This window comes from Leucoraja erinacea, chromosome 10 (genome assembly GCF_028641065.1).
Source record: "Leucoraja erinacea ecotype New England chromosome 10, Leri_hhj_1, whole genome shotgun sequence".
NCBI lineage: Eukaryota > Metazoa > Chordata > Chondrichthyes > Rajiformes > Rajidae > Leucoraja > Leucoraja erinaceus.
This window is the reverse complement of record NC_073386.1, coordinates 55,343,697-55,367,047: the sequence shown is the minus strand read 5'-3', so window position 1 is coordinate 55,367,047 and position 23,351 is coordinate 55,343,697. Positions and strand designations below refer to the sequence as shown.

General features: G+C 41.5%; 1 protein-coding gene across 5 annotated transcripts in view; it reads left to right on the top strand.

Moving 5' to 3' along the window:
* cdc14ab (cell division cycle 14Ab) overlaps positions 1-23,351 on the top strand; it is a 95,454-nt gene that overhangs the window by 15,341 nt on the left and 56,762 nt on the right. For all 5 annotated transcript variants that reach the window (XM_055642367.1, XM_055642365.1, XM_055642366.1 and 2 more), the window contains exon 4: positions 11,020-11,112. In XM_055642367.1, the coding sequence (XP_055498342.1) occupies positions 11,020-11,112 (93 nt within the window). The remainder of the gene's footprint in view (positions 1-11,019; positions 11,113-23,351) is intronic.

Here is a 23,351-nt window from a genome sequence, read left to right as displayed (position 1 = left end):
TGTGCCTGACTATAATCACTTTCAAAAGACTAGGCCAAGATGAGATTTTGACAATTAGGTAAATCTGACAGGATCCAGTAAGGATACAAAACGGAGTTTGGTTAGAGGATTGAAGCAATAGGTTCAAGAATAGCTTCTTCCCAGTGACCATTAGTCTCTTGAACACTCAACTATGGACTCTCTTTGATGGCACTCGGGACTTTTGGAGGGGGGTGGCGGGTTGAGCTAGTATTGTGTATTAATTTATTGATTTTTTGTTTTTATATATTATCTTTGTATTACGTTTACAGGCCTTGTTAAGCTGCTTGCAAGTAAGAATTTAATTGTTCTGTTGTCAGTACAAAAAAACTATTAAACACTTTTGACTTGTAATTAGCTGAATATTGTGGCAGTGGCAGTTATAGGTGCCAAGTGTGTAAAAGTACATTGGTTAAGTTAATGTACCCAGCCAGAGACGTGATTTGAAATTGCATTATCGAAGCTGGAGAATTTAAATCGCAATAATTAAAAAAAGCAATGTTGACTGTGAGAAACTGAACTGCTGTTTAGAAACCTACTGATGTGCTGTGGGGAAAGAAAACTGCCATCCTTGCCCAACCTGGTCAAGATGACCAACCCTAACCATAACAATATGGTAGACACAAAAAGCTGGAGTAACTCAGCAGGATTGGCAGCATCTCTGGAGGGAAGGAATGGGTGACGTTTCGGGTCGAGACTCCAGTCTGAAGATGGGTGTCGACCTGAAATGTCACCCATTCCTTCCCTTCAGAGATGCTGCCTGTCCCGCTGAGTTACTCCAGCTTTTTGCGTCGTATCTTTGGTTCTCTCTTGCTTCTGAAATAATGTCCCGTTTGGGGATAAATGAGCTTGGGCAGTAAATGCCAATGGCCAATATGTCCCATATCCACAATTCCTACATTTAACCTTACAAGAAGAAGTCCTAATTTCAGTAAGTGTATGTTATCAGTGTTCTATCTAGAGGATTGGCTGTCAGTGCATGAGGTGGTAGTTGCTGATCAACTGGCTTCCTAAACCAAGCAATTATCTTTTTTTTTTATCAGTTGCAATGCGAGGCAGATTTTTTTCCCCATAAAGAGTTTGTGACTTCACTTCTTAAAATGTTCCCAAGCCAACCTAATTCATCTGGCTAATAAGCCTGTCAGAAAATTTTGAATACCTTCCCTGCTGCAACAGGCTACTTTTTTATTTTATTTTTTAGAATTTTCCAATCTAACCCAAAGACCCCTGGGTTCCACATTGATGAAAAATACTGTTAGAGATCATGGAATTTCCAGGATTGTATTTCAAGTGCGTATTTTTCAATAATATTATGGACCCGAAATGTCAAAAGACACCACCCATGAAATTGAATTAATGGCTGATATAAGACACACTACTTTGTGTGCTATTCTTTAAATGAATACACGTGTTATCCTTTGTCTGACCCAGATCTGAATATTTGTTTACTACATATTTAATTATCTAGGTTACCCAATGAATTTGAACAATGCTGGCATAGAATTAGACTTGTAAGAGCACTGTATTTACAAATACTTTTAAATTTCCTTGAGCAAAGGCCAGTTCTATTAATCGCATCTTATAGCAGCAAATAGTCAGTAACTCATGTGAAAGCCTACAAAATAAAAATCAGTATTTGTTGGCTAATTTTACGTATGTAGTTTTGTTTGCTAGTTATTGCTATCTTGGTTTATCATGATTTGTCTTTTTAACATTAGTTGTGAAGTGCCAAGGCTCTTTTGATTTGATTGGATTATGAAATCTATTCGGCTGTTTGGACAAAGAATCAGAATTTGTTGTGTGTAGTGTAACGATATTCTGGTTGGTTCCGATTCTGTGCATGTACTGTTTTGGGCCAGGTATTGAATGCACAGTGTTAGGGTAAAGAGTAAACTGGATGCCAGTATTTAAACTGGAAAAATTGGAATTGCTTAAATCTAAAGAGTAGCTTTGATGCAAAAGAATGTTAATTGTTTTTTGAGTGAAGGTTTGGTGATTTATTCATAATGGAGTTAATGTTTAACCATTTCAAATAAAATGTTTTCCACTGCTCTTAAAATTTTGTTCCTGACAGAAGAGAAATATGATCTCGATGGGGGAAGGGGGTTGTCCTTGTCTTTTACTTGGATGTTTCTATGGTAGTGTGTCCATAGTAGAATTTTGTTTATCTTCCTTTGGTCAGCATGCCAAACTGTCAGAAGGTCTAGTTTAAATAAATGTTGTTCCCATGTATTTTGGCCATCCTTGCTAACAAAGTAGAGGTGAATGCTAAATCCTCCAAAAGAAGACATCAAGCATAGAGTTGATTTTCTTATGAGACGTGTTGCTTCACTTCAAACACTCCAGAGGCATTTTTAATTTGTTTTTGTTCCTGTGTTCTCTATGAGAACTGTGACATTTCAAGTAAATGAATAAAGGGAGATTAGTGTTAATCATTAAATAACTTGTGAATAATTGCCAAGATAAGCTGAATTACAATCTCTGTGTATGAATAATCACCTCTTAAACCAGTGCCCTCCATAATGTTTGGGACGAAGACCCGTCATTTATTGATTTGCCTCTGGTACTCCACAATTTGAGATTTGTAATAAAATCATGCGGTTAAAGTGCATATTGTCAGATTTTATTAAAGGATATTTTTATACATTTTGGTTTCACCATTTAGAAATAACACAGTTGTGTTTATATGTAGTCTGTTGTTCAAGAAGGAACTGCAGATGCAGTTCCTTTTGAAGAAGGATTTCGGCCCGAAACATCACCTATTTCCTTCGCTCCATAGATGCTGCTGCACCCGCTGAGTTTCTCCAGCAATTTTGTGTACCTTTGTGTTTATATGTAGTCTGTCCCCCCCCCCCCATACATTTCAGGGAACCAAAATGTTTGGGACACATGACTTTACAAGTGTTTGTAATTGCTCAGGTGTGAATAATTGCCTCCTTAATACAGTTATAAGAGACAGCGCCTAGTCTTTCCTCCAGTCTTTCCATCACCGTTGGAAACTTTTATTGCTGTTTATCAACATGAGGACCGACGTTTTGCCAATGAAAGTCAAAGACGCCATTATGAGAATGGGAAACAAGAATAAAACTTATAGAGCCAAACCTTAGGATTACCAAAATCAACTGTTTGGGACATAATTAAGAAGAAAGAGAGCACTGGTGAACTTACTAATTGCAAAGGGACTGGCAGGCCAAGGAGGACCTCCACAGCTGATGACAGAAGAATTCTCTCTATAATAAAGGAAAATCCCCAAACACCTGTCCGACAGATCAGAAACACTCTTCAGGAGTCAGGTGTCAATTTGTCAATGAGCACTGTCCGCAGAAGACTTCATGAACAGAAATACAGAGGCTACACTGCAAGATGCAAACCACTGGTTAGCCGCAAAAATGGATGGCCAGGTTACAGTTTGCCAAGAAGCAACCACAGTTTTGGAAAAAGGTCTTGTGGACAGATGAGACGAAGATTAACATATCAGAGTGATGGCAAGAGCAAAGTATGGAGGAGAGAAGGAACTGCCCAAGATCCAAAGCATACCACCTCATCTGTGAAATGGTGGTGGGGGTGTTATGGCCTGGGCATGTATGGCTGCTGAAGGTACTGGCTCACTTATCTTCATTGATGAAACAACTGCTGATGGTAGTAGCATTATGAATTCTGAAGACACATCCTATTTGCTCAAGTTCAAACAAATGTCTCAAAATTCTTGGACGGCGGTTCATTCTACAGCAAGACAATGAACCCAAACATACTGCTAAAGCAACAAACAGTTTTTCAAAGCTAAAAAAAAGGTCAATTCTTGGAGTGGCCAAGTTAATCACCCGATCTGAACCCAATTGAGCATGCCTGTTATATGCTGAAGAGAAAACTGAAGGGGACTAGCCCCCAAAACAAGCATAAGCTAAAGATGTCTGCAATACAGGCCTGGCAGAGCTTCACCAGAGAAGACACCCAGCAACTGGTGATGTCCATGAATTGCAGACTTCAAGCAGTCTTAACCCCCTTTCCATCAGGAAAGTGATTACCAAATTGGCTTCAATGATGTAAGTAGTTACAAAATTGTTTTCTCAAACTTGCATCATTGAAGCCAATTTGGTAATCACGTTAATGCTGAATAGCAGTTATTGCCATGAGGTCCTTAGCACAAATGAGAAACAAAGAAAGGAATCTTTTATTTGTTTTGTCAGTTTCATCAAATTTGTGGTATGTTGAAGTGTTCAGTTAAAGTGTCCTGAGGTAAGGTAATATATGAAGTGAAAATAAAATAACTTGTTCTGTATGGAACCTTTAAGAAGCTCAGTTGAACAGAAAGCAGGTTTTCTTTTGTACATAACCAAAGAAGCACATGCATTCTCTGCTGTAAAGTAGGAAATATATCCAACTTGAGAATGTAAGTTTGGCTTGTGGTATGTTTAATTTCAAACTCATTTCATTAATTCTTAAGAATCGTATCACAAACTGTACTCTTATCTGCTCCTAAATCCTTCTAAACTGTTTCTATACCCTGAATCAGAGGCTTCGCAGCCATGCATTGTGGTCACTAAAGGAATCCATTCTGAACATTAAGTCTTTGTACCTGGTTTACAATAAAACAATCCCACTCCTTTTCTCATAATCCTGTAATTTATTTTCTCTCGTGTGGTAATACAGTTTTTTTTAATTGATTAACTTTCCCACGCTTCCAGATCATAACCGTAACCACCACTCTACAACGGCCACTCTCACTGCCTTTTCAAATTTTTAAAAAACGTATTACTTGAAATCTGTGTAGCCTGGTCATTTTTATCATCTACTAATACGGAGTATTTTTCTCTATTAACCTCATGAAAGCCGTTCCAATCTTGTACATATCTATTGGTACTAATCTTGAGATTATTTCTAAAATGTGATAACCAGAATTCGATGCAAACTCAATTAAGTCTAACTATTGCTTTATAGAAGTTCAACCTAAAACATTGGTTAGGCTGCAGCCTACTTAATTTCAATGCCCAACCAACCCATAACCTTCTGGAGGCTCGCCTTCTATCCATGATTCTCCCTAAATTTCAGCTTGCCCTATTCTACATGCATGCACAAATCAACCGTTATTCCTCTCCTCACTTATTTGATGACCTTTGATCTAAAATATTATGTTTTTCACTTTCATATGTTTTGCCTGACCTCCAGAGTATTTGTACTATCTTCTGTTTTTTGTTTTTAGATTTTGAGCAACAGTAGTTTTATTTTCATTGTTGATTCCTGTCTTCCTGAACTTGCTTCTTTCCGTCTCTAGAATATGCACCAGCTTTACAATCGCAAGCTTTTTTGGCTGCAACCTCTTAAAATAGTGCAGTGTTGTGTCATAGCTGCATTTTGAATTATTTCCATTTAAACTGTTGTTACTCCCCATTTTACTTCTGTTTTTAAAACTCTGTGTAACCTACCTCCTAATTTTACTTCGGAGTCACGTGAGTGACTACGTGAAGAACCCACCCAGCGCGCAGGCGCGGCATTACGTCAGCAGTGCAACAGCGGCAGCAGCTGGAGCCAGGCTCTCTAGCTGCAGCATAAAGACAAGACCTCAGGTAAGTGCCTTTTTTGTGTTACAGAGTCGCTCAAGGGAGAATTATGGCCTCTCGAAAGCGACCAGCCAGAAGGACTGCCTGCCCAACTCCACCCGAGGAGGGGTCCATAGCTGGGCGGCAGCCACTCGTAGCGGAGGAGCCGTTCCAACGCTCCCGCTCACCCGACACCGAGCCGCCCCCTGTGCTGCAGATATCGACGCCCCGCACAGGGAGGAAGGCTACTCACAAAACCGACCAGCCGGTGTCCTCCGATTCGTCGGAGGAACGGGAACGCTCTCCACCACCGAAACGGGGAGACGCTCGCATCAGCTGCATGAGGCAGCTCCTATAGCAAATGATCGATGAGGAGATGCAGGCTAGGCATCTCCCAGGAGGACGGGCTTTGGCCTCCTCCTCACCACACCCTTCTGTACCCTCTATGTTCGAGGGCAGTAAGGGAGGCCAGGACTGGGCTGGCCTATCCCAAGGGCAGGCGGAGGATAACATCAGTATGCCGGGCGTGCTAGAAGAAGAGCTACTGGGTGTAGTGGGCCGGTACGCAGCGCCCCCAACGACTGGGATGGTATTACCACCCAGAATGGCGGCCAGCATTAACAGGCTGTCCAACAAGCCGCTGCAGGACAAGGTCGTCCAGCAGGCCCTTTATACGTACACAGCGCCAGAGAATTGCGAGGCACTGCGGGTCAAAACGGTCAACGGGCAGATATGGAACCAGCTGGGGCAGCAGATCAGGGCTCAGGAAGTCAAGATGCAGCGGGTCCTGAAACTCCACTCAGCAGCCATCACCGCCTTTGCTCGGTCCGTCGGGAACGAAGATCTAACCATACCCCAGCAGGATGCACTCGCATTGATGTGCAGCACCACTTATGAGCTCAATAGCCTACGGCGGGACAACATTAGGCCTGCCCTCAATCCGAAATATGCAGGCCTCTGCAAAGCTCCAGCGCCCGAACGAGAGGCGCTGCTATTTGGTGCAGATTTGGCCAAAAAACTGAAGGAGTTGGAAGAGGCGGCCAAACCAGTAGGCCTCATGAGGGCAGGGCTAGGACCGAGCAGGGTGAAGACACCCAGTTGGCAGCACGCCTCGGCATCCACCAGCAGGTACCGAGCTGGTGAAAGCCTGGTGACCGCCTCCCACTACCCCCAGAGCTCTTTTTTAGAGCGGGGCCCAGGGCGGAGCCGTGGGAAGATGCGCCGCCCCACCGCAGCACCAACACGGACAACCTTGGGCCAAACCTACCGAAAACGGCCCCACAAATAAACATGGAGGTAGGTGGGTCTGGTTCCTGCCAACATACACAGACAACGGGTGCTGTATTAACAGGAGGACGTTTGAGGTTCTTCAAGCATGTTTGGTGCTCCTTAACTAACAATAAGTTTATACTCAACAGTATCAGTGGATACAAAATTGAATTCAAACCAGGCTTAGAACCTCCAGTTCAGCACATGCCCCAAAGGGTATTCCTTCCCTCAGCATTTGAGAAGGTAGAAGGACAAGCTGAACTAGATAGGCTCGTGGCTAAAGGCATCATAGAAATGACCACACACGAGCCGCACGAATTTGTATCAAATATTTTTCTTAAATCCAAGAAAGATGGTGGGTGTCGCATTATTATTGATTTGACGTCACTTAATCAGTCTGTTGAGTATCAACATTTCAAAATGGAGACATTTGTCACTGCCAGACAACTGATCTCCAAGGGATACTACATGGCAAGCATAGATATCAAGGATGCTTACTATTTAGTACCCATTCATAAGGATTATTACAAATATCTGAAATTTATCTGGATGGGCCAGCTGTGGCAGTACAGAGCCTTGCCCAATGGTTTAACGACAGCTCCCAGATTATTTACAAAAATTCTCAAAGTGGCCATGAAAAAATTGAGAGAACAAAAACATTTAGTCGTGGCCTATCTGGATGATGTTCTCATATTAGGGAGAACAAGGGAACTAGCTGTCGCAGGAGTTTTAGCCACTAAACAACTCCTTGAAACTTTGGGATTCATCCTACACCCAGATAAATCAATATTGGAGCCTACTACTAACATGGATTACCTAGGCTTCACTATTGACACTATCCATATGACTGTCACTCTGCCCAGAGACAAAGTTTCACTCATCGAAGCTTGTAACAATTTAATTGCTACACCGCAACCAAGGATACGGCACGTAGCCAGAGTTATTGGCTCTATAGTAGCAGCATTCCCGGCTGCCCAACATGGGCCCTTGCATTATCAAAATTTGCAAAGGGCAAGGACTCATGCACTACGTCTTAATAGAGGGCATTATGACCGCAAAATGGAGTTACCCACTGAAGCCAAATCAGAACTTCAGTGGTGGGTCGAAAATATTTTGCACAGTCACAGTCCTATCGCCGTCACCAATCCTAACATAACCATTACAACGGATGCCAGTGCTTTAGGCTGGGGAGCTACTAACTCCATAGACAGCACAGGTGGCAGATGGACTAACTCAGAGGCATCGCTACTACAATCACTGGGCATTAACTTCTTGGAAATGCTCGCCGCCTTTTATGGGCTAAAAGCATATACATCTGATATGCGGCATGTGCATGTTAGGATTATGATTGACAACACTACGGCGGTATCTTATATCCAGCACATGGGTGGCATAAAATCAGTATCATGCGACAAATTAACTACTATAATCTGGCAATGGTGTGTCGAGAGACATATTTGGCTATCAGCTGCCTATTTACCAGGCAAGCTAAATTTAGTGGCGGACACCAGGTCACGAAAATTCAATGACAACATCGAATGGATGTTGGACCCAAAACTATTTGCTAGAATTGTCAAGCAATATGGTACGCCAGATATAGATTTGTTTGCGTCTAGACTAAATCACCAACTACCCATGTATGTGGCTTGGGAACCAGACCCAGAGGCAGCAGCGGTAGATGCCTTCACGCTGGATTGGGGAAATTTCTTTTTCTATGCTTTCCCTCCCTTCTGCCTCATCAGTCGGGTACTCCAGAAAATTCAGGCAGACTCAGCCTCCGGCATTCTGGTCGTGCCCGACTGGCCTACCCAACCATGGTTCCCAATGTTCCACGACATGGTGGTAGAGACACCTATGGTCCTTCATAACCACCCCCAATTATTGATTCACCCGGTAACTGGCATTAGTCATCCATGCCACCAAAAATTGAACCTCCTGGTTTCCAGATTCTGAACAGACCTTACCGGGGATTGGGGTTATCAGAGAGAACAATCACCACCATGTCGGCATCCCTGCGAGTTTCCACCAAAAAACAGTACCTGACCTACATCAGGAAATGGGAACAGTACTGTCTGGAAGCAGGGACATCCTACAAGACGGCTTCAATCTCGGATGTGCTGGAGTTCCTGGCCCACCTGCACCATGACCTACAGATGAGCTACAGTGCCATCAATACAGCTCGGAGCGCCCTGTCCGCATACCTTATGCCCATAGGACAGCATAGTGTGGGATCCCACCCTCTGGTTATCAAACTCCTTAAAGGGATCTTTAACACCAAACCCCCTACACCTAGATACACCCATATGTGGGATGTGAGTGTAGTATTGACACACCTTCGAGGTTGGCCTCCGGTGGGATCCCTGAGCCTGGAACAGTCCACTTATAAGACCCTCATGCTCATGGCGCTTGTCTCAGCTCAGAGGGTTCAGTCACTGCATCAGTTAAATCTGAACCACATGGTGACCACCCCAGATACCATTACTTTCACCATGCCGGGGTTGGTAAAGCAAAGCAGACCAGGTACATCCAACTCCCCGTTGATCTTCCGGGCATACCCTCCAGATCCTAGGCTGTGTGTGGTGACCCACCTTCATCATTATTTAGACACTACCCAAACTCTTAGAGGGAGAGAAAAAGCCTTATGGGTCAGCCATAAAAAGCCTTTTGGACGGGTTACCAGCCAGACGATATCCAGATGGCTGAAACGGGTCCTTAACATGGCAGGGATTAACACAGATGTTTTTAAATCCCATTCAACCAGGGCAGCGTCCACCTCAGCGGCGGATAGGATGCAGGTTCCCCTAGACCACATCCTCAGAGCAGCGGGATGGTCAAGGGAATCGACATTCCAAAAATTCTACAGGAAACCGCTGATGGAAAAGGACGTCTTTGCGGAAAGAATTTTAGAAACCGCAAATTTATAATTTAAAAGCCCAGGGGAGCTATTTTTTGTTGTAGTTAATAAACATTTGTTTTTTAAAACTAAACAAACTTGTTGGTCTTTAGATACCACTTCCTCCCTCGATGATCTTTCGGCAGTGAGTGATATAACTGTTACACGGTTTGAAATCACAGACCTTTGAAGTCTTCACGTAGTCACTCACGTGACTCCGAAGTAAAATAGTAAGATTAAACGAGTACTTACCAGTGCGAAGTTTGATCTGTATTTTATGAGGAGTTACGATGAGGGATTACGTGCCCTCCGCTCCCACCCTCATTGTATAGATCAAACTCGGACTGATGTCTCATTGGTCTTTACTATCTTTACTTCAATTTGTGTCTATCTGTGATTCCACACCGCTGCTTGGAAGTATGCCGCGCCTGCGCGCTGGGTGGGTTCTTCACGTAATCCCTCATCGTAACTCCTCATAAAATACAGATCAAACTTCGCACTGGTAAGTACTCGTTTAATCTTACTATTTTGTTATGTTTCTGTATCAATATTTTTGTATTAGAGGTGCTTGTAATTTATGTATGATACATTTATTGGCGACAATGTTAGAAAGTGTCATAGTATTACAAGTTGATTCGTGTAGAATAAAATGTGAATTTTTGATTTTTATCAGATCGTAAAAGAATCTCAAAACTATAATTATTCAAGAATAAATATTTTTGTGGTCATTTTGTTGTCTGATATGATGCAAGCTTTGTCAGGAAATGGAAGTTGTAAAATGGTTAGATGCAGATGTCTTCCTGCTTTTTTTCCGGACAAGAGTTGATATTGTTTAAAGAATGCATTTCATTCTTTGTTGCCATTTAAATCCCTGAATACGAGCGAGTATAATACCAAGTTTTAAACTATGAAGGCTAAATTTATACCATGGTGATTTGAATGTAGACATTGCTGCTAATTGATTCCATAACAATGAGAGGTCTCAAATTGTATTAGTGGAAGTTGTTTTCGTATGCATTTGTCAATAATATGGTAGTCTTGATTATTCAGGTCTGAATGAGAAAGTAATTTTATGTTGACGTCATGCATATTACCTAATAGCAGTCAAACCTTTGTATTGCATGTGTTCCAGTTTGAAGGAGTTGCTTAACTTTGTTTGGGTATTTAGTATAGTTTAAAACAATTATGTCCTACCCATAGCTTTTATTGCTGTTTCCATCAGGATAGTTTTTAGCTTGCTGTATGGATGGATTAAAATATCTGTAATCATCTTCTGAATTGAACGTTTTATTTTCTCTTTAGTCATTTACTTTGTCAAGAAAGAAGATTGTCCACTATACCAGCTTTGATCAACGAAAACGAGCTAATGCGGCATACCTAATTGGTGCTTATTCAGTGAGTACGATTTTTTTTTTTGTCATATTTTTAAATGGGTATCTTTCAACACAGGATTGATATCCTGTCTAAAAATATATCCAGAAGATATTCGAAGATCCTATAGTCTTACATGGTTTAGAAATAGCAGGTGCAGTATGGCATATATCCTCTCAAGCCTGACCTGTAATTAAATAAGATTGTGCCTGATCATTGTGATTTTTAATTTTCTTTCCAGTGTCAAAAATGTTCATCTTGGCTCCCAATTATTCTGTATTTGTAGTTCCTTTTGGGTAGCGAATTTCAAAAATATTAACACCTCCTGAGAAGAAATTCTTTCTCTTCTCAGATTTAAACACATATCCATTATCATGAGACAATGCCTCCACAAATTTGTCCCTTTTCAATCCCTTCGTCTTTTTTTTATTTTTCGAATTCTCCTAAACTACAGAGAGTATGAGTCCAGTCTATTTAGTCTTGATTAATAAAACAATCACTTTATTCCAGGAATTGATCTGTTGAACCATTTTCTGCATTTGGTCCAAAGCAAGTCTATCTTTCCTTATGGGACCAAAATACATGGACTTTATGTGAACAGATTTTAAGTCTTTCAGGTCTGGACTTAAAGTTGTATCATGTTTTCCCTATTTTGTTTTTGTACTCCATTCTTGTACCAACATTTCATTCCATTTGTCCCTTTTTCCTTAGCAACAATGCTAGGTCATTGATTTTTCCAAATGAGGCAACTACAATTCATTTGTCTCATACTATTTAAAAATAAATCTTTTTTTTTCTCTTTTCTTTTTTCCTAAGTGCATAATCTCGCATTTGCTCTCTGTATACTCTGACATCTTATTGTCAGTTCACTTAAAGTCCTCGCATTGGATAGAGTTGTCTCCTCTCAGCTTACTCGTATCTTTTTTGTATTATCGATAAACTGGGATTCAATATACTTATCCCATCATCTATTTCATTAATGCACATTGTAAATAGCATCTGGGCCCATTACTGACTCCTGTGACATCCCATGAGTTACAGGATGCTAACCTGAAAATTACACATTTTATCTCTATCTTGTTCCTTGTTAATGACCAATCCTCTGTACTGCCTAATGCATTATTCCAATGCCAAGAACTCTTGAGGTGTCCCCTTTTTATGTAGCACATTTGTGTTTTGTATTTCTTTTTGTTGGAAGTTCCAAAATTCACCTGGTTCCCCTTTATCTACCCTGCTAGTGTTATGCTTAAAAAAAACTCAACTTTGTGTCCATTCAACTGTGAGCCAAATAGCACTTGGCTGCAGTTTTTAGTTCTGGAAGGAGTTGATGACGGCCATCCATGCAATGTCTAGGAAGCCTCAGGCTTGTGGATGTCGCAACTTGGAAGTCCAAAATGTCTTGTAGGACAGAGTATGAAACATCTGATCTCCTGCTTCATCATCTGAACTTGTTATTGAATCCAACAACAGAGGGCTGGTTTGCTGAAGAGAAGATCAGATATACAGGCCTTCAAATGATGATTCCCTATTTAATATGTTAGTTGACTTTGCAGAGAAAGGTAATTGCTTGAGATATTTTAAGTTATTCATTTTGTTTTTTTGTTTGTAAATAGCTTTTTAAATGTCAAAGTGCCAGCTAATTGGGAAATATAGTCAGGGCTGAGCTTCTGCAGGGTGTTCTGCATAGGGATTGTTTGCCACTAGGGAGACCATTTTGTTTCTAAGGATGCCCCTTGGGAGTGGCAGGTCATCTGATGTAGCTCTCTGTTATCAGAAAATCACTGAATGACCAGCTACTTTCAGGACCAATCTTGCCCATAGTTCTTTCTGCTGAATTATATTATGATTTTCTAACTAGCCTATTACAGCTTTAATAATGGACCTCTGGCACTTCCCCAGCAGCAGATTTTGGCCGAACTGCCTACAGCGTCCATTTTTGTGTCTCTCCTGTTGTGGATAGCACAATTACACGCAGCTGTTCATACCACTGGGATTACTCTGGAATCTGGGGAATTTGGGAAGATAACAATGTATTTATTATCACTGCAGCCAGTTTTAGAACTCTCATGGTTGAAGGTCATCTGCTAACCTTTCTGTTGATCAAATTATCACTTTTTTCCCCCTCTGGTGATACATTAAGTTCCTCCTTCCCATCCCCCTCTTTTTTTTAAATAAAACTACTTTTGGTAGGCATTGTCACTTGTACTGTAAAGGCATGCTAAATGTTTGAAGTTTGTCTTTGTATATTTCTTTAATTTGAGTTTTATTTATATGTTTTTTTTTAAACCCCAACTATTAAAAGTAAATGTTCTTAATAAAATGTTAAATAAAGCCTTGCAGCTTGCACTGACTGGCAGACAAAGTTTGAATGTTCCACACCATAAGCCAGCATGGGCTACCACATAATAAAGATTAAAGAATTTCTATTTCCTGTTCTGGCACATAAATGCATTGTTTGAAGCTATATTCTGTTTAGACATCATTTTAGATATAATTTATTGCCACACAACCAGGGTCGGTGGAAATTTGGGTTGTCAGCAGCAGTACAATAATAAAGAACACATAACCACAATAAAACTGTAACACAAACATCCACCACAGCATTCATCACTGTGGTGGAAGGCACAAAATTTGGCCAGTCCTCCTCCATTTACCCCCCCCCCCCCCCCCCCCCCCCCCCCCCCCCGTGGACAGGACCAGAGTCAGTCCAGGATCGGCTCTTCCTCACCGGAGACCGCGCCTTTAAGATGGTGTAGGCCGCAGGCCGGCGGTTGAGATTTAAAGTCCCTGCCGCAGCCAGAAGCACCGTAGACCGCAGGGCAGGCGGTCGAAGCTCCCCTCCAGGGTTGTTGGTAAGTCCATGCCGGCCAACACCCCTGGCAGTGATGGCTTCTTCTTCCCCCGGGTCCCACACGAGGGATCCCGGGCTGTAGACGCTGCGCCAGCTGGAGCTCTGCAGACTGCGACTTCAGGCTGCCGGCAGCCCCGGGCCAGCGAAACGGAGCGCTCCCCTCCAGCAAGCCCCAGCGAGGGCTCACCCGCTCCACAACGAGAGTCCACGCTGCGCCCGCCGCTGAAGCCCCGGGCGTGTCTCCGGGAAAGGCCGTGCCGATCCTTGATGTTAGGCCACGGGGGAGGCGACCTGGAAAAACTCGCCTCTCCATGGAGGAGGCGACCAAAGTGGTTTCCCCCTTACCCCCCCACACCACCCCCCACACAAAACACACGAAGGAACATTAAATACATACTTTAAAACATACTAAAAAATAAAAAAAGTTGAAAAAACTGACGCGCTGCTGACATGGCTGCTGCCAGAGCAGCGCCCCCTACGTTATACGCAAATGCAGTTTGTTACTTTTAAACACTAGTTTCTTGTTATTTTGACTCTTATTCTGATTTTTCGTAAGCTTTGTTCTTGTAAATTGTAACTCCTTTTCAAGCCCTCTCCAATGGCAATTCATAGTCATCATACCCCCAAATCTTTTCTTTTGTTCTCGCCTTTGCACTTCCATCTACTGCCATATAGCGTTTATTTCCATATAGTTATATTCACATTCCCTAACTTCTGGTTAGGGAATCTGGTAATTCCCATCTGGTAATTTCTTGGGCTTAACTCCTTTTGGAAATGCATACTGTTTAAGGTTTGTTTGTTACTTTTTGAAAGGTGTGGGTCATTCTGACTGATAGCTCCAGGAATCATACTCCATCACAGAAAGTGAGACACAAGGAACAATAGATGCTGGTTTACAAAATAAACACACAACATGCTGGAGCAACTCAGTGAGTCAGGCAGCATCTCTGGGTAACATGGAAAGGCGACGTTTTCCGGTTGGGATCTTTTTTCAGATTGTAGTAATGGGACAGAAATAACTTGGTACATTTTGACAGAGGCATGCCAAGGCATCACGAACATGTCAAACAAAGTTTGCTACTGAGCCAAAGATTGTTTGAGCACTAGCTTGGTCAGAGGTATATTTTAATTTATGTATACCAAATAGGTTTGCAGACGGCATTTAGAAGTTCGAAGGCAAAACATTATTGGTGTCCTCCTGCATGTGGTGGCCTTTGAGTTAACCCATTTATTTCACTGTTATTTGTCCAAAACAAGATATCTGACTGTCTAAATGCAATCAGAGCCCTTATTCGTAGCACGGTTGATCTAAGTGCCTTGCACACAATGCTTCTTTCATTCGTTCCCTCTCTTTCTTACAGAAGTGCTATTCAGTATTGCACAGTGAGGCTTTAGTATTTTCTGGAATCATTTGAGATTATTAGTAGAATGAGCATTATTAGAACATTTTGAAGATGACATTGCATTAGACTTTAGTTACACTTTTTTCACTAGGTTACCTTTTTACAGTAGCTTTCATTTTAAATAGTTTTGCGACCAATAGTTTAGTCACAGTCATACAACATGGAAACGGGCCCTTTGGTCCAACACATCCATGCCAACCGAGATTGAAAGGCTAATGTCAATTTTTTGATGTTAATATGTGTTAGAATATTTACCTTTTAATTTCATGGTTTATTTGCTTTGTGCAATCAACTCTTATAAAATGTAGCAGGATCAAAACCTGTTGTGTTGACTTCCCATTCTTTCCACAATGCAATGCATACTTTGGCTTTTGTTAATAGTAAACATGTATTTTAACAAAAATGTTCAAATTCTTTGAGCAGTAACACATCTACTGAATTCATTTTTGCTCAATTCATCATTTTACAGAGGTGAAAGCTATTTTGAATTAAATTAAATTAAATTGTTCAGTTAAGAAAATTGAGTATAATGTTGCTATTGATCTATTGATTAGGTTGTAGTGTTTGGTTATAAAATAATTTGCCCTATATAATTTATATTGTGTAGCACTTAGTTTCAGCAGAAATATGGAGGAGTGTGATATGCCATACATCTCCTCCCCTCCCCCCGTTCCCTGTTCTCAAGTCTCCTGGCTACCTATTTATAGAAAACAAAACTAGGTTCTTCGTACCTGTTACTGATAGAAGCATAATCTAATTATCTCAATTGTAAATCTGATGCATGTGGTATCAAATCTAAGTGCGCATGTCTGTACTTGTGGTTTTTACTTGGTACCTGTCTGAGATTTTCTTGTATTTGAAATTGGAAATAACTGAGTAGTGCTTGGGTTGATTGCCAGAAATAGCAATAACCTGACCTTGTTGGGCACTTTGAATGTTTTGCTCTCCAATTCTACATAGTGTGGACAATTCTCTTGTTGCAGCTGTTTGGGTTATGGAAATTTGCACTTACACAATTCACAAGATTACTACCCAAAAGTTGAGCTACAGAATTTATGTGGGAGAGCAAAATAAGCACAAAACGCAGAAGAAATGGAAAACGTTAAATTTGTAATCCTTATCACTCAGAACTGTGGGCAATAGGGTGTGGATATAATGCCATTGCATCGATTGGGTTGGTAGTCACAGTTGAGTATCTCCGTTACTTTGGCCTCTCCTCTCAGGAGATGTGAGCATGTGTTGGAGTTCAACTCTGCCATTTTCTCTGCTATGTTGCATTTCAGTAACCTTGTCATCTGTTACACCAGCTCCTTAAAGTATTTGCTCAGTCTTCCATAAGTCACCACGCTTTAACCCACTACGCCCTCATCCCAGTTCCTTCTATTCCTTTCTCCCATGAATGCTGATCCCCAAATTTCATCCTTTTCCCCAATATTCCCTCCTTCCTTTAAACCTCGGCCTGTTCCACGCGTTTTACAAATTTGCCTTTTAACTGTCCCCACCTCCAAACCTTGCAAATGTTCATTTTTCCCAGTATCAACATAATCCCCCTCTCTTCACACTTTAGCATTAATGATTTGCTCAACGCCTCAATGGGTGGATGTGCTGATATTTTTAGTGAATGGTAACCATATTGCAAAAGGAGGGTACAATCAAGAATTACCAATAAATACCCATCTGCAGCATCTGAAACTACATTTGATAACTTGCCATGGGAAGATGCTCATGATGTGTAACCCAGCTTTGATGTGTAACCCGGTTACTGGTGAATAGTGAGCTCTACTGAGAAACTTTAAGATGCTTGTTACGAGAGAGTGCTGCATGACAAGACGTTTGCTGACTGGGTTCTGCAAACTAGTTAAGAGTTGATATCTTCTTTGATATCTAAGTATTGACAAACGGACATGTGCTATCTATGTGAAGTTTGCACATTCTTCCTGTGACCGTATGGATTTCTCCCCAAATTTGCAGGTTAATTAACCTCTGTAAATTGCTCCTAGTGTGTAAGGATACGAATGGGATTACATCTTGCGTATGCCGTGCACAGCCTAAAGTTGTAAGACAACTTGTCCTGTTTGATCTTCTGTTTGTGCACACCAGGTTGATTGCATTTGTTGTAACAGGGTGTACCACGTGAAGGTTGCAATCTCCCACCCCGAATGGGATTACAACTGGAACCGCGCACTTTTGACGCCGCGGCCGGGTCATATCTGGGCGTGCCCTATGACGCTGTGGGCGTGTCCTATGACACGGGGGGCGTGTCCTATCACACTGGGGGCGTGTCCTACTGCCTACTACTGCCTACCCAGTGTCCTACTACTCTTGGTGAGACCACACCTGGAGTATTGCGTACAGTTTTGGTCTCCAAATCTGAGGAAGGACATTATTGCCATAGAGGGAGTGCAGAGACGGTTCACCAGACTGATTCCTGGGATGTCAGGACTGTCTTATGAAGAAAGACTGGATAGACTTGGTTTATACTCTCTAGAATTTAGAAGATTGAGAGGGGATCTTATAGAAACTTACAAAATTCTTAAGGGGTTGGACAGGCTAGATGCAGGAAGATTGTTCCCGATGTTGGGGAAGTCCAGGACAAGGGGTCACAGCTTAAGGATAAGGGGGAAATCCTTTAAAACCGAGATGAGAAGAACTTTTTTCACACAGAGAGTGGTGAATCTCTGGAACTCTCTGCCACAGAGGGTAGTTGAGGCCAGTTCATTGGCTATATTTAAGAGGGAGCTAGATGTGCCCCTTGTGGCTAAGGGGATCAGGGGGTATGGAGAGAAGGCAGGTACGGGATACTGAGTTGGATGATCAGCCATGATCATATTGAATGGCGGTGCAGGCTCGAAGGGCCGAATGGCCTACTCCTGCACCTAATTTCTATGTTTCTATGTTTACATCGAATAAATCCAATAAATGAGCACAATTTGACTATAAACTGGGACTATGACAGAATTAAAAGACTGAGCCTGAAAATAACATTTTGTTTTCTATTAGCGTTGAATATATGCTGTAGAATAGTGAAGGTAATTTCCACTTGTTAAAATGGTCAAAAAAGACAGCGTTGGAGTTGATCAGTAGGTCAGACAGAATCCGGAAATGGCGGCGCTGCCTTGCAGCTACGGCTTGCCTGCAGTCCGTTTGTCTTTTCTGGTTTTTGTTTTTTTTTGTTCCGTTGTTGCAGTTTATATCGGTTTATTTAGTTGTGTATGTGTGGGGGGTGGGTGTGGTATGTTTTTTGAATCTTCCTTCGGGGGGGGGGAGCACCCTTTCCTGCCGTATCCCCACTCTCCGTGTCCATCTGCGCTATCGTGGAACTGGCGGCCTCCAACTGCGACCGACCTCGAGGCTGCGGAGGCAGAGCCAGGACTTACCAACGTGAGGCTGGCCGACTTCGGGGCTGTGGTTGCGGTGCGACCCAACTTCCAACCTGACTTTGGAGGCTCGGCCGCGGGCCAGTGGACGACATCATCGGGAGCTCGCAGGTCACAGGTGGTGACCTGTTTTTCCGGAGCTCCCGCAACTACAGCTGCGTCCGCTGGACTGGAGGGCGGCAGCTTCGACCGCCCCGGGCCGCGGTGTTTGAACCGGCCCGTTTGCGGAGCTCGGATTCAGCCGCGGGACTTACCATCACCCGGCGGGGTCACAACATCGGAGGCTTGGATTACCTCAGCGCAGAGAGAGCAAGGAGGGAAGAGGGGAATGACTTTGGGACTTTAAACTGTGTTGAGTTTTTGTTATTTATTCTATGTTATGACTGCAGGCTAAACCATTTTGTTGCACTGAAAAGTGCAATGACAATAAATTGAATCCGATCCAATCCAATCCAATCTCTGGGGAACATGAAAAGGCGATGTTTCAGATCACGACCCTTCTTCAGACTGATTGTAGTAGAGGGTAGAAAGTTAGAAGAGAGATGGAGGTGGGAGAAAGGCTGGCAAGTGATAGCTGATACTGGTGGTTCTCAATTGGTCAAAGGCTAGAGATGGAAAGAAGACAAAAGACTGTGAGATACGGAAAAAAGTGACGTGAATTATGAAGCCAGAGAAAGTGGATGGTGAAGATGAAAGGATTATTGTTAGTTACTTAAATTTGGAGAATTCAACGTTCATATCGTAGAATATGAGGTGCAATTCCTCCAGTTTGCATGTGGCCTCACTCTAGCAGTGGAGGAGGCCCAGGACAGAAAGGTCAGTATGGGAAGGGGAGTTAAAATGGTTAGCAAACAGGAGATCCAGAAGGCCTTGGCATACCGAGTGCAAGTGTCTGGCAAAGCAGTCATCTGGTCTATGCCTGGTCTCGCTGATGTAAAGGTGTCCACATCAGGAGCAATGATTTCTGCAGATGTGGTTAGAGGAAGTGCATTGAAGGAGTGCTGGGGATGGATGTGAGGGAGGCGTATAGGGACACGGGTTACATCTCCAGTGATTGCAGTGGAAACTACCTGGGGTATTTGAAATGGAAACTGGATTATTTGTGTCGCATCAACCTGTAGTTGAAAGCAGTATGGCCACTAAATGAGAATTAATTTGATCATATGCTTGACAGTAGAATTGCCATATACATAGCCTAAATCTGGCCATGAAAATGTACAACAGAAGCACATTGCTGAATGCCATTTATATTTCAAATCTGAAAAAGATATGGCATAGTAAAAAATATATATAAATTAAGAGGCTTTATAAATGCAGATGATGTCAGTGATTTTTAACATAATCTAGATGCACGCCTAAATTAGAGTGTTATGCTAATTGACTTCTAAACATAAAAAACAATCAGAAAAAATTGCTGAACACTGAACAGTTTACCTAAAAATCAAAGCTTAAATATCTTTGAACTGACCAATTTATCTAAGGGGAAAATGAGAACATTATACAAGGGGTCATGAACACAAATGTGAATTGCAATGTTGCTTTATAATTGTTTAATTTATAAAGCATTAAATATGCTAGTTAGATCAAAAAACATTTTACATATTGAATTGGCAGAAATAACGGGGCTGTAAAATGTTTCAAGCAAATTTGTGTTGTCAATGCAGAAACACCAATCATGATTACCTGAAATTTTAATCAGATGTTAATTCTGCTCCCTACTCAATGATTCCTACTGCTGTGTCTACCTATCACTTGCCAGCTCTTCCCTTTGCCTCTTTCCACCAACCATCATGTCCCAGCTACACTCGTCCCACCTGCCTGCGTTTGTTCCATATCCCTCCAAACCTGTCCTATCCATGTACCTGTCTAACTGTTTCTTAAATATTGGGATAGTCCCAGCCTCAACTTCTTCCTCTGGCAGCTTGTTGCATACACCCACCACCTTTTGTGTGAAAAAGGTACCCCTCAGGTTCCTATTAAATGTTTTCCCCTTCATTTTAAACCTATGTCCTCAGGTCCTCGATTCACCTACTCTGAGCAAGAGACTCTGCAGCTACCCGATCTATTCCTCTCATTTGTATACACTTTTAAGCTTTGCTGGTGATTTTGTGTTTGCATAGATGTCAAATTGAGATCTATTCCAGAGTACCATCTCCAATCTCCACATTCATGGTTTCACATGGAAATATAAAAGGATTTAAAAAGAAACGATTACTGACAAATTGAAAATCTTGTGTGCAAAATAATAAAATATGATAGATATTAGATGCTATTCATGTACAAAATAACGTCATTCATATGGTGGACTTGTGCTGCAGCCAGCATTAGCAACGGAATTATATGGCTTGGACTCCAGCTGTTTTACTTTGATATCCTACACCATTTTTATTTATTTAGTTCCTGACAAGGTCATACTAGCGAGAGATTTGAATTAATTATTTATGCTGTCAAATTTGTGCTGCAGATGGGAGTCCCAAGATCTCACCAGACTATCAAAGGGAGATTTTGTATGGATTAGATTGACATTTGGATATTTAAGAGATCAAGTGGTATGGAGAAAGGGCAGAACAATGGTATTGAGGTAGAAGAACCATGATCTTGATGAATAGCAGTGTAAGCATTCTTTTTAAAAGGAATGTTTTGTGAAATCATACAACCCCCCACCGCCCTCCCCCTATGAGATACCAAAGGACCATGTGGGCCCCTGTTACATCTTCGGTGTTCATGTATAAATCCAGGTTTATGTTCACTTTAGGCCTTCATGTACAAGTTTGTACCAACTGCAATTTTGAAGAGCTATTTTAAAGAGCTTGTAGTAGGCATGGTAGCATGTGGGATTTTATTTTTTTGAGTTTATTCATGTTGCAGCCTCAAAGTCCATTTAAATTGTGAATGAGCATTGAAACTTGCATAATAAAATGTGTTTGTAGCTTGAAGGTGATAGCCTTAATCTAAGCTTGATAGAATGTCAAAATTGGGTACCAGTCCACGGTCAGATACCAAGGGAAAGTTTTGCAGTATCCCCTCACCTCCTTCCCCCCCCCCCCCCCCCCCCCCCCCCCCCCAAAAAAAAATGTTGGTTTAAGAAATATAATAGTTGATCTGATTTAAAGAGCATGTAGTGTGTTTGTCTTAACAATACCTGCTTAAAAATAGTATATATTTCTACAAACAAAAATCGTAAAATGTCTGTCGTTTGACTTGTAAATGAACCGCTGCAGCAGATCTTGCTCTGAAGCAAACTTGTTTATTTAGTGACGTATTACTTTTGCTTTTACTGAATATCAAACAAATAATGCACGATTAAGGTAGAATATTCATTCCTTACCAAAATATGTTTTCATTCTGTTACAGAATTAACCGAATGAAAACATGTGCAAATTGTATTCCAAGCTTTCATCTAGTGGCCACTGTTGCCATAGATTCTTGGTTACTAGGGATTGGTAACTGAATGCTCCTGTTCCTTTGCCTTCTGTACATTCTCTTGGTATTGTGCTGTTTGTTTCTCACTTTAGTTGAGGACACTATTGTTTGAAACATAGTGATGTTGGGAGTGGCATAATTCCATACACCTGAACTTTCAACTAGTGCCTGGTAACCTGACATTGTTTTGTGACTTTGAATATATTCATGAATGCATAGTTCTGCCATTTCATTGGCATGGGGTATTATCCCCAGCTGAGAATTAACAAATTCCTTTTAAGAGTACTGGTCCTGAGTCATATTACACATAAGCATGATCCAATAGTCTCTTCAAATGTAGTATTACTTTGTTACATATACGGGTTCTCTGTGACAGATAACATTGTGCTCGTATTGGCAAACATCCATATACTTATTGTGTGCTGTTCGAACCTTCATACTATAGTAGTTTTGTTCTTGTGAAGAATATTTTTGTAATCCTTTGTATATCAATATATCTCTCCAAATAATGTATTTGTTTTATCAAGCCTATACAGGGTGATATGTTTTTGTGAACAGCCTGTAAACAATTTCACCCAAAATCATAATGTGAAAATGTTAGCCTCAACAACAAGAAATGGAGGAGGACGGCCAAAATTTTTTGTGCCTTCCACCACAGTGATGAATGCTGTGGTGGATGTTTATGTTACATGTTGTGTCCTGTTTATGCATTTTATTATTTTGTTAACCCATCTTTATGCTTTGTATGGAACTGATTTTTAAATTTTGTAAAGCACTTTGGGGTCAATGAAAATTGACTATAAATGTGCTATATAAATAAATTTATTATTATTATTATTATAACCCTTAGGACTGATTTGCAAAGAGTATACCAGGAAAGACCTGCATTGGTGGTAGGGATTGTTAACAACAAGTGAACAGTTATAAATCACTCTGGATGGGGTTATTGTCATAGGGGGGTTGCACATAAGGTAATCGGGTCAAAGGGCATGATGCACGGAGCAGCTCAATCCATGTGGAGTACATGGCAGCTTCTGGCATACACTGTTAATACACGAAATGCCTAAATGGTCATTGTGGAAATCAGGGTAAGCGTGAGAGACATTTATCCTACTTCAGGATTCCAAAAGTGAGGAGAAATTATGGCAGAGATAAACAACAGCTAAAGTGATTGGCGAACATTGGCCGTGCAGATATTAAGATTGAAAA